The sequence below is a fragment of the Sinocyclocheilus anshuiensis genome, unplaced genomic scaffold (genome assembly GCF_001515605.1).
Source record: "Sinocyclocheilus anshuiensis isolate Anshui unplaced genomic scaffold, SAMN03320099.WGS_v1.1 scaffold1015, whole genome shotgun sequence".
Taxonomy (NCBI): Eukaryota; Metazoa; Chordata; class Actinopteri; order Cypriniformes; family Cyprinidae; genus Sinocyclocheilus; species Sinocyclocheilus anshuiensis.
In genome coordinates this window covers 1,875,788-1,888,191 of record NW_015546029.1, presented here as the reverse complement: position 1 = coordinate 1,888,191, position 12,404 = coordinate 1,875,788, and the positions used below count along the sequence as shown (strand labels likewise).

The following is a 12,404-nucleotide window of genomic DNA, read 5'->3' as shown; positions in this document are numbered from 1 at the left end:
TTGAAAATTGCCCCCCTCCCTCGCATGCACGCACAAACACCCATAAACTGAGAGAGACTGGATTCACACTGTCAATCTGTATGATAAACTGTTTAATTCAGAAGATAGGCTACCTTAACTCAAGCCATATAATGATTGTAACTTGCTGAAACATATTAATATAATAAACACAACCGAATGACGGCACTTAATAACATAACAGTCCGTCAATTAGCATAAATGAACTGCTCATAAGGCTAGGACATTTATTTTCCATTTCAAAAAATGGAACGCCTAAAGGGAATCGATACGAGATGGGAGGAAAAATATACTTCAATATCTTCTGTCGCAATTATATCGTTGGGTAATTATACTGTATATAAACTGTGGGCATCAGGGAGCCGTTATTAATATGCGGGGCATTGAAATCACTTATGAACGCGACCTTGTTTTTTACTTTCACTTTCGAGATTCACGATCACACATATGGAGCAGCACTCGGCCATCACTTTAAAGATTGATGACAAACTGCGGTTTGGATATGATATCTTTGAATGATTTAGTGTTAATTTAGTATTTCAAAGTCCTTATGTGTATCTCTGTATGTGATTTGTTGGAATTGAATTTATTTACAATCATAATTTTGGAAGATTTAAGTGTATGTGCATGACAAAGAAAAGTAGAAGTACAACTAGAATGATATGGTTTCATATTTTGAGCCCTTTGTGTGAATATATATAAACATTCAATATGTTTTAGCTGTTTCTGAGACTGTCTTTCTTAACCTGACTCACATACCAACCTGTTCACTGTGGTGCGAGGAGAGCTACATGTGCCAGAGGAGGCTCTGAAGGTAAAACAACTGCTACGTCTCTGAATTAATATAGTTAACAATATACTGGTTCATCAAGATGTTTGCGCTATATTATCTTATGTATTTATTTTTTAATTTTTTTGTTATCTTCCTGAAGTAATGCTTGATGACAGGTTTCTGGCACTTACTGTGTTCTTCTCCCTCCTTTCTGTCAGCATGAGAAGTTCACCAGCCAACTTCAACTGGGCAAGAAGCCCACCTGTGCAGAGCCCTTAAAAAACCCCAAGTCTTCTCCAGACAAAGCCAAAGTGAGCAAACCCGCAGAGCCCATTGCTGAACCAGCAGTCAAACCTGCAGAGCCTAACAAAGGAGATGACAAGATGCCAGGTAAAAACCACCTTGATGATGTGAGCAGAAGTTATGCATAATTGTATTTGTGTCTGAAGATTTCGAACCACTTTGTAGATGATGCAAAACAATGTGTTATCTTTAAATAATGTGAGTATGTAAAGATATATTATAAAACGGATTGTTTTGGTCCTTAATTATGATTGACTGAGCTGCGTTCATGCTGTTGTAAAATACTCAATAAACACACGTGAACTCGTTACATCAGGAGGGACCACTGTGTCTGCTAAACCTTGCTGAAGAACTACATTGCTTGGTGGAATAATTAGAGTTTGTTATCAATACATTATTACATTTTTGTTGCTGTGTGTTTTTTAATCAAACCTTACCAGGTTTTTGTTATAATATGTAACGCCATGCCTAACAACGCCCCGTATTAGCTGTTCTAAAATCACTGTAAACCACAGCTTCTTGGGACTTATTGATTTATTTGAGACTTTAACGCATCTAAACACACGCCCATGCCTCTGTTTTCCACCCATCAGCGTGTCAAGGGCGGGTAGCGTTTAACATTCACTCTTATCTCACTGCCACCTGGTTATTTCATCCTGCTAATTGCCAGGCTTGTCCAAAATTCCCCTGGCCCCCGGCTGGTAAAGTTACATGACGCATCTGTGTGCAGCAAATGAAGAAACTACTGATTTCTGTAGAGAATCAAACCAACTGCAGCACTGTAATAACTGAATCAGTATTATGAACATCGAAAGCATTCCCCCAAAATGTACTTGAATTAGGACTGTACAAACGGCAAATATTTCAAAAAGGCTTATCATGTATACAGTGAGCCCTGTTAGTTTCTGCTCAATTCAATTAAGATTTAATTTTCGGCTGCAGGCTGAAATCCTTTGTCAACTGCGTCATGTACATAGATAAGTCTGATAGTCTGTTAAAGGGATAGTTCACCCTAAAATATAAGCTGTGTGTTGTTCGTTTAAATTCAGAGAGGAAACGGCACATAATATCAGAGGAAAGGACAGTAAAATACATACATAGCTACATATAGTGTTTATACCTCATGTACATAAACTCTCATGTTCTCAATAGCAAGGTCATTTTTTTTAATTCTATAACAGGTGATATAGCTGCCTTGCACAGGGGAACCCCACTGTATGGACAGCCATCTTGGTGGGGCGATGGGGATGCAGATGATGAGAATTCCTTTAAACAAGAGAATAAAACATCTGGAAAGAAGCAGGAGAACAGCGGGACAGGTAAGATATCCCAGAATCCTTTTAAACACTCTGCTTACACAAAAGTGCTTAATTAAAAGCTAAATTAAATAATTAATTAAAAGCAAAAGTGCTTACGCAAACTACTTAATTATACAGTCACAGGGAGATTCTTATTAACACATTTTGAGCAGATCTGCACCAGATAGAGGACAGTTATGAAGAGAATGAAAAGTTTGAATTGTTTGCTGTTTAATCCAGACAAAAACTGTGAAATTTGCTTCTGATTGAAGCTGGCATGTTCAGTGTACTTTGATCTAGCGGGCTGGAATCCCATTAACTTGCTCCGTATATGAGTAATGGGATTGTAGATTACCGAGGCTTTGCCACAGCAGGACATCACACATTTGTTACAGACACTAAACCAGACAAGTGTACTCAAAATAGTCTTTTGATACAGCAAGAAAAACATATTGTGATGTGATTTTTGTCATATTTAGACCAACTAAATACCAGTTTGCTTTTTGTGAAGTCAGACTATGAGACATAAATCATGTGATTTAATTCACATATTCTATTTTGTATTGGGTCATCTATATTTGAACAGAGAGTTTACGCACTGTAACCCACTGTAGCTTGATTATAACTGCACATGTAAACGTACTGAATAAATGCTACATTTCTGAATTATGAACATGTATATGTATATAACAACAGCTATTAATACAAAAATAACTATAAACATGAGGCTTTTAGGTTTCTTTCTTTATAATATGTGCCACTTTTATCGTTGACTCCAGAATAGAGCATCAAAGCCCAGAGATCTTACTCGTGCCCTTGAGCCCTCTTAATTTAATTCACTCGAAACAGCACTGTCTCTGTTCAGAGAAGCAAAATCTTCTTTTTGTTGTTTCTTTCTGAGGGAATGTTGGGTAAATATATCTCTGAGGGGGTAGTGCTGGCTCACTGAGTGGCATTGTTTGACAAAACCTTACAGTGTTATTCAGAAAAAGAGTACAGACTCAGGTTCAGAAGACGGCGGAGTTGGCAGTAGCTCGAAATGAATCAGCATTATTTGTTTCAGGCTTGATAAACCTCAGCGCTGCCACAGAGTGAGAGAGAATCAGTCATGCGACAGTCCACCACATCAAAGTGCCAACACCTCCCAAGGCTATTTTAGGCAGCAGTCAAGGCTGGTTTTTCGATGGCAGGGACTCACAGGCCAGCATAGGAAAGAAAGGGGAAGAGAATGTAAAGGGAGCCGTCTCCCTTAAGAAGTGAATAGGTTGATTTGTAGACAGGCCCAGCCCCCTCCATCTCCATTGTGAGTGTCACAGAGGCGTGTTTGCTTTCTCTTCTGTGACACCAGTGCCGCTCATCACAGAGGCAGCCACACATGCTAGATTTGTAAGTATTTTCAGTATTTAAGTTTTTGTACTTTATTAAACATAGTTAGTCTTATGTTAACTTTTTAGTAGAGGTGCAGTTTTACATACAAGCCCTTGTGCCTCACATGAACTTACTTGAGATGTATTGTCAAAAGTTCTGCTAAGCAGATGTGATATCTGTTTAGTGGTAAAAAAAAACAAAACAAAAGGAGTTAAGTGGAATTCTAATAGTAGTTAGTGCTTTTCTGTTGTATTTTGCTGCTGATGGTTAATCATCTTTTAAGTCCGTCTTATAAGTATCTCTTAATATAATAGCTTAAAAGAGGAAGTGCAAAAGGGTTTTTAAAAATAGGAAGTTTCAGCTGCGCTCTGATAGGTTGTATTGTGCATGGGATTAACTAGACATGACTTTTGGTACATTCAGTTTACTGGAGTAATTGTGGAAGTTTAAGTAGAACTTAGTCTGATTCAGATGCATTACTGATGATGTCACGATGACATCATATTTGGAAAATGTTGCTGTGCCTGTAAATGGCAAGTGCACCTGTTGCTAACAATAGAGAAAGTACTAAATTACTAATATTTATTTAAATTAAGGTTTGAAGTCACGCCTCAATGAAATGAATGAAATGTTGTGCTATAAATATAGTTAATCAGTTTAAGTGGAGAATCTAAATCAGTGGTTCTCAAACTTTTTGCTCCGTGACTCATTTTTAGGTTTCAAAATTCTTACACGCCCTCTCTACCCACATTACGGGATTAACATACTATTTAGTACATTTCATTATTAATTATTTTCTTTTTTTTCAGTGTATACATTAATGCCGTGTTTATGAGACGTTTGTTTGGTCTTAATATAGACAAAAGCACTAAATCCCGTGCTGCAGAAATAAGTGCAAGCAGACAGTAACTGCAGTTTAAGGGTGTTCAGTTAGTGTCATTTCTGTGTGTTTACCTTTGTAGCTACGCCACCATTCTACCATTTTTCAAAAGAAATAATTTAATTTGAATTCAAATGTCAAAAGTTACTTTTAAACGATAATATGTATTTAATATTTAATTTTTATATTTTAATCAAAAGCTTTATATATATATATATATATATATATATATAAGCTTTTGTCATTTCAGTCAAGTCATTTCTGCTTATTCCAACTAATAGAATGAAAACTGGTCATTCAGGGTGGCATTAGTCAGACAGTTTGTCATTTCCAAAATTTAGCACCATGTCTGGGGTGTCAGAGCATCTGTCCTTAGCCCATTAAGTTGTTAAGGTGCCATTAGCCATTCCATTAATTCTTGTCATGTGACAGATATTAAACAGTGGCTTTGTCCTGACAATGATTTAAGTCCACAGTCTTGATTTATAGCAAGCTGATCTGATTCTGTTGATTTTGTGCCGGTGACCCTTAACTCATAAATGGTGATCCTTATTCTTCTTCTTTTTTTGTGGCCCCACAGAGAGCAAAGAGACCAAGCGAGGTGATAAATCAAAGGAAAATGGTCTGGGGCCTGTAGGCGCTGAGCCCAGCTACTTTGAGATTCCCAGCAAGGAGGGACAAATGGCACAGAACAGCATCCATGAGATCCCAACAAAGGACACTGAGGGCACTGGGGCTGCAAAATCAGCCAAGGGCAATGCTGGCGCACAGGCCAACACCTCATTCACCATTGAGTTTGATGATACTTCCCCAGGCAAGGTCACCATTAAAGATCATGTGTTGCGTCCACGACCTAAAAAATCACCTCACATTGGCGGTAAAGACCTCAGCACCCTGCAGGCAGCCATCATGGCCTCTGAGAGCAAGGTGGCTGACTGGCTTGCCCAGAATGACCCTCCTCTTGTGAGGCGTGAGTTCAAAGAAGAGGACAGTAAGAGCATCAAGAGTGATGTGCCTGTTCACCTCAAGAGGCTTAAAGGTACGCCATTACACATACATTTATTCATTAAGCAAGTGCTTTTATGAAAGCAACTTATTAAATGAGAATAATACAAGGAGAAGCAATAAAACCAAGGGAGAATACAATACATGTAGTGCTACCATAGCAAATATGCAAATTTTATAGCAAATTCAGCTAGAGCTGAAGTGTAAGTGCAAAAAAGTTTGTTTGTTCCTGGTTTAAAGGAACAGTGCACCTAAAAGTTACAATTACATAAATATTTTTTCACCCTTGTGTCATTTCAAACACATATTTTTCTGTGGAACACAAAAGTATAATTTTTTGATGAAACAAAGCAGTAGTTCATAATGACCAAGGGCTGTCAATGTCCAAAATAAGGAGAAAGAAATGAAAAAAAAAAAAAAAAAAAGACTTTATTCAACAATGTGCTCTTGTGAACGAGAATACCACCACGCTGCCAAGGACTGAAATGGAAGGGAATACATTGTTGAATAAAGCTGTTAATTTTGTTCTTTTGGTGCACAAAAGTATTCTTGTCACTTCATAAAATTAAGATTGAACCACTGGAGTCACATGGACTATTTTAACTATGTCTTTTCTACCTTTCTGGGACTTGAAAGTGTCAGTTGCATTGCTGTCTATGGAGGGGGGAATCGTCTCGGATTTCACAAAAATAAGGAAAAAAAAAAAAAAAAAAAAAAAAAAAAAAAGACTTCTGTCTCTTGAAGATCTGTGATAAATTTTAGTCTGGTCCTCAAACAAAGCTAAGACATTATTCTTTGCTACCCCACATTTCTGTCCAGAAATTAAGAATGGTGCATTTTGGCAACAGTGACACTCATTTTATATCTGAACATTCATTGACATAGGCCTTTATCTGTGAACTCATGTGTCTGTTTCTCACATAAAACTATCCATTGGCATCAGAAGTCTTGGAATACAGTGTGAGATTTGCATAATGCCGCCCAAATGTTCACACAAAGAAAGAAGGCTGTAACTTTTATTCTCGCTGTTGCCGCCGCCGCCATGTTGTGGAGATGCTGTGTGTTTGTTGAAAGCAAAACTGCTTTGTTTGGCCTTGAGAGTAGCCTACAATGCCGGTGTCTGTTTCTATAAAGTGGGGCAGTTCCAACTTCGTTTGAACGCCTCGTTTATAATGGGTTTTATTATTTTTGTCTTGTCGTGCCGGGACACACGGCATCACAGTATGGTAAGGGGCGGAAGCATTCGGCCAATCACAACACACTGGATAGCTGGCCAATCACAACACACCTCGCTTTTCAACAAAATTATCTCCTTCTATGGATCACCTGGGATGCTTCCCTCTGGTAGGACTATTCATTGTAAAAACTGCTACATGCTGCTTTGGAAGAGGAAAGGCCATCGCGTAATTCTGTAACGGAATGTGTGCTAATTTATGAGGAGCGTGTGCTTTGCAGGTAAGGAGCGCTGACAGCAAATCCACGTGTGAGCTCTAAGCAGGACTGATTATTGGTGAAGGCTGGTAGACTATGCGGTCTATCCAGTCTCAGGCGTGGTTCTTTTTTTTAGTGCTTGTGTTTGCGGTTGTCTTTTGGAAACTGCGTTAGTGCTGTTTGTTTTGTTGGGCGAGATCTGAGAACTGGTGAGTTGGATTGTTGTTTCGATTGTCCACTGGTAAGTTGGATTTTTGTTTTGATCATTTGAGGGCTTGTTTCTTGTGTGAGGTGGGAAATAGCGTATTGGAATTTGGAGAACTAGAAAGAGAAACTGAGACCTAAATATTATCTCTCAGCAGAGTTATAGTTTTTCATTTAGTTTTTTTTTTTTTTTTTGTCACATGCTTAAAATGTAAATGGGTGTTTCTGCAACTACGGCCACTTCGGACCCTATTTAGTTTTTTTTTTTTTTTTCTATTTCAGTTGAGTTATTTTTAATGGTGTTGAAATTGTTTTCATTCAGTTTATTTTGACATTCATTTAAAAAAAAAAAACAATTTCCACTGTTTTCCATTGCACGTGGGAACGGAGCGAGGCCGGTGAAGTAATTGATAATGAGCAACACCTGCACCACTTACCGGTCTCGAGTCCCACGGCTCTCGGCCCCACTCGTCACATCAACGTTTTACATTTTATCAAAGTTATACATTTTAAGTTTTAGAGTTATTTATATTTCAAATTAAATTTCGTTTGAGGCCATTTGCAGAACTAATTTTCGTCATATTTTCTTTGCAACGTTTAAGCTGCACCATTATTTGCTGTACCACTTCACTGCATTCTAGTACATTATTGTGGTGTAATTGATTTCAGATTTACCCGCCCTTAAACGTCACTTACAAAAAGCTATTGTTGTGTTGTATATTGATCAGATGACCCTTCCTGTCTAATTAAATACACAGTCTGAAGTCAGGATTGGGAGGTTAATTAAATCAGACAATCCAGTATTGATTGAATCTATGAGAATATGAAAAGCTCTGTAATCTCTCTTTAGGTTTTGTCTTGTTCTATTTCAATATAAAATGCAATTTATTCCTTTGATGTGAAACTGCGTTTTCAGCATCAATACTCCAGTCTTTAATGTCACATGATCCTTCAGAAATCATTCTAATATGCTGATTTGGTGTTTAGGAAACATTTCATATTATTATCAATGTTGAAAACAGTTTTGCTGTGTTTTTTTAGGTTTCTTTGATGAATAGAAAGTTCAGAAGAATGGCATTTCTTCCAATTAGAATTATTTTTTATAACATTATAAAAGTATTTACTGTCACCCTATTATTAATGTGTCCATGCTGAATAAAAGTGTGAATTTTTTTTTTTTTTAAATCCTACTGACCCCAAACTTTTGAACGGTAGTTTACATTATACAGCTTGAACTAGAGGCATTGAAACAATACTAAAAGTGAATTCCTGTATTTGTATAATTTGTGTTTGCTTGGTGTTATCGGACTAGTTAGAGTAAATGCAGTCTGACTCATAGAGGGCTGGTGGGGCCAGCTCTCCTCATTCAAAGAACATGCTGTGCGATGCAGAAGAGCTGCTTTGTTTCACGGTTTGTGCGTGAAAGGCCACTGTTGGAGTGGTGTAGTTGTTTCTCCCGGTCTCCCAGAGCAGAGGCTGTCACTTCTGACTGCATGCTGCTTCCTCAGCCGACCAAGCTGAAGAATAGACGCCCCCTCCTCCACTTCTTATTTCCTCGCCATTTCTTTCCTGTGTTCTCGCTGAGAGTAGGCTTAGTTAGCATCCAGAGACTTAACCGGTTTTGTAGTCCACTGTAATGCCTCAGGGTGAATCGTATGGGGGATTTGTGTTAGCCCTGGTTAGGTTTGCATCTGAAGTTGCACGCTTGGTTGAAAGCACTGCCCTGTTCTGTGTGCAAATTTGCCATAACCCATCAAAACGATCTTCCGTTACAGGCAGTAAACACGAGGATGGCACGCAGAGCGATTCCGAAAACGGCCTAGGATTGCGATTTGGCAGCAAACGCCATGCCGCACTGGAGGAGCGCCTGAGAGCCGCAGGAGTGGGCCGGGTCAAAACAGAGGGGTCGTCTTCTGTGAGCCGCACAGCCTTCATGATCGAGTTCTATGACGAGGATAACCCTCGCAAACGGCGCTCCTACTCGTTTTCACAGACCGCACCGCTGCTCGGAGGCGTGGCAGGGGAGGGACTTTGCCCTGCACCACCCTCACATCCTAAGGTCGTCGCCACGGCAGCGGACGGCAGCAAGGGCATGTCATCGTCCCTAGCGGCGGTCGCCCCCACGGCTGCTCGACTCCTGCTCAAGCAGAGATCAGAAAACCCAAAAGGGGTGCAGAGCCCTGCCACTACCGGTCAACCCAGTCCCACAGATGAGGCTCAGAAACAAGACGACGACCAGAGTGACAAGGGAACATACACCATTGAACTGGATAAAAGCAACGCTGAGGAAAAGGAGGCACGCCGAATGATCGATAAGGTATGAAAACTAACCATAACCCTGGTTGATTATCATAATGAATGTGAAATATTGTGAAATGACGGTGTTGTATAATGGGTAAAGCCAAACCATGATCTGTCACCATTGTATCTGGACTACTTACAGTATTATTAGCAATACTGAATTAAATCAAATACTTTATTAATGAATGAATGTTCTGATGAGCTTATCAGGCAGGAGATGGGAATGATTTGTGTCTCAAAGGGATAGTTCACCCAAAAATGAAAATTCTCACCCTACGAGTCCCCATTGATTGCATTGTATGTTTTTCCATACTATGGAAGTCAATGGGGGCCGGCAACTGTTTGGTTACCAGAATTCTTTTGTGTTCAGCAGAAGAAAGAAATTCCTACTTGAGGGTGAGTAAATGATGATAGAATTTAAAGTTTGGGTGAACTATCAATTTAATGGGCAGTTTTGCAGTTGTGTTTAAATATTGTCTGTATATGGACATGTTTCCTTTTGTTAAACCCTTACCCAGCTGGCTTGGTTTGTGGAGGATGGTGGTTCACTGTCATCAAACCTCATCACTTGTCACAAGACTCACAGATTAACATGGGAGTCACTTCCCTTTGTGAGCAGTGGAAGAAAAAAAAGAAAAAAATACTGTAGATAGCACTAAGGCTGAAATTGTGTGCAAACAATGTTTGAATTGAGTCTGGCTTTATTAAATGCATACTTTTAATATTCTGGGTTATAAATTAGAGGTCAGAATGTTTATGGAATATCAATACAGCCTTACAAGCACTGTAATGATCCTCAACATGCTCTCTTGAGTGCATTGTGAATGTTGTAATTGTTCTGGAAATGTGTCTCTGAACATCAAGCAGTTTGAGTGCATCTTGCTGTGAAGCTCTCTGTCTAATGGCTTTATAACGGCTCTCATGTGGCCAACCAATCAACTCCTCTTTTATTCATTTTATCTTCAGGGAGTTTTAAAGCTTTGCCTTTTAATGCACGTCTGTGTGCTATTACTTAGTGTTTATGAATGTTCATGCATTTGTGTCTAAAATACAATTAAAAACATAAGAATGTTGCACATTTGGTTGTTTTCAGCTGTAAATTATGGGTGAATAAAAAATGCTTAACATTTTTCAGCCATCTGGTGATTTTAAGTAGATATCTCGATATTTACACTACTGTTCAAAAGTTTGGGGTTGGTAAGATTTTTAAATGTTTTTTCAAAGAAGGCATTTATGCTCACCAAGACTGCATTTATTTGTTCAAAAATACAGTAAACAGTAATATTTTGAAGTATTATTACAATTTAAGATAACTGTTTTCTATTTGAATATATTTTAAAATGTAATTAATTTCTGTAATTAAAGCTGAATTTACTCAAGCAGTCAATACTCCAGGCTTCAGTGTCACATGATTCTTCAGAAATGATTCTAATATGACGATTTGCTGCTCAAGAATCATTTCTTATTATTATCAATGTTGTGCTGCTTAATATTTTTTGTGGAAAACGTGATTTGTTCAGGATTCTTTGATTCTTTAACATTTTAAATATCTTTACTGACACTTTTGATGAATTTAATGGGTACTTGCTGAATAAAAGTATTTAAAAAAAATCTTACTGACCCCAAACTTTTGAACAGGTAGTGTAAGTTTTTAAGAAACATAAAAATGAAATGAACAACCAAATTAAAAGCAGGTTAAATTAATCTCAAAATAATTAAAAATATATGGTGAATATTGAATATCATCCAGCCGTGATGGATGGATCAGTAAATAGTCAGGTGTATAGACGGAAATATTAGTTTTATATAGACTGACTGTCAGTAAAGCTGACGTAAGTTTACTTTTTAATAACAACATTGTGTAGGTGTCTTTATTGAACTGACATTAATACTTCCTGTTTGTTCCTTCCTAAGATGTTGTTCTGGCTCTGTTGCTATGGAGTCTGTGCAGCTGTGTTTATTTGAACTCTTTTTGCCACATAGGTGCCATTGTGTCACAGCTCACCAATAAGAGCAGCAGCTCTTGATTCTCCTGCATGTGTTGTGTTTGTCATGTGTAGGTGTTTGGGGTGGAGGACTCTCAGGATCCTGGTTGCCCTGAGCAACGAGAAGCTGGTGGAAAAGCAAAGGATGGCAAGAAGCTCAGCTCCACTTTGTCTGAGGTAAAGACTTAAGTGCTTTTATAACACGTCTGCCTCGTGTTGTCATTTGGAGTGTCGTTTAGATTAATGGTTTTGCATGAACTATTCTGTGTTATAAACTACCATTTATTTTATCCTTTATTATCTTATCATTATGTATTTATGTCATTTACATCTGTCTTTTGTCAAAGTAACAATGACAGGTTTTCATAATTTGCAACAATGTTTATTGATATCATCAGCAGATTCACGTGCAACAAAAAACAGGTTGTTTCTAATGTGTTTCTAATGTGTTTTGGACTATGACTACACCAGTTGAAACTGCATTTCACATTCTAGTTTGAATGATTGGGTTTAATGTTACATAGAAAGGACTTTCAGGAATACTGACACAGTGCTTTGTCAGTCAATCCCTCCACTGACCACTTCCTTGTTAGGTTGAAAACTGGCCACTTGCTCACTGACCCAGTTTGGGAATGAGAAGTAGTAGTCTAGTTCCTTAAGGCAATTTCCACACACAAACACACACGTGGTTGCCGCAAGCCCGCCGGACGCTCCTTCGTCGAATCCGCCCGCCGCGCCGTTCTCAAGCACGCCGGCCGCACCTCACTCAGCTCGCAGTGTGTGACACTATGTTTACGCATTTTATGGAGGACTGTTTCCTGAACCTGCAGAGTAGCATA

The 12,404-nt window shown here is 38.5% G+C and overlaps 1 protein-coding gene across 1 annotated transcript in view; it reads left to right on the top strand.

Moving 5' to 3' along the window:
* The window catches only part of LOC107698752 (centrosomal protein of 170 kDa-like), a 50,574-nt gene that overhangs the window by 27,371 nt on the left and 10,799 nt on the right, over positions 1-12,404 (top strand). Inside the window, exons 5-11 of the mRNA XM_016499853.1 lie at positions 450-523; positions 774-832; positions 1,009-1,180; positions 2,275-2,412; positions 5,220-5,678; positions 9,055-9,596; positions 11,641-11,742. Coding sequence (XP_016355339.1) covers positions 450-523; positions 774-832; positions 1,009-1,180; positions 2,275-2,412; positions 5,220-5,678; positions 9,055-9,596; positions 11,641-11,742 — 1,546 coding nt within the window. The remainder of the gene's footprint in view (positions 1-449; positions 524-773; positions 833-1,008; positions 1,181-2,274; positions 2,413-5,219; positions 5,679-9,054; positions 9,597-11,640; positions 11,743-12,404) is intronic.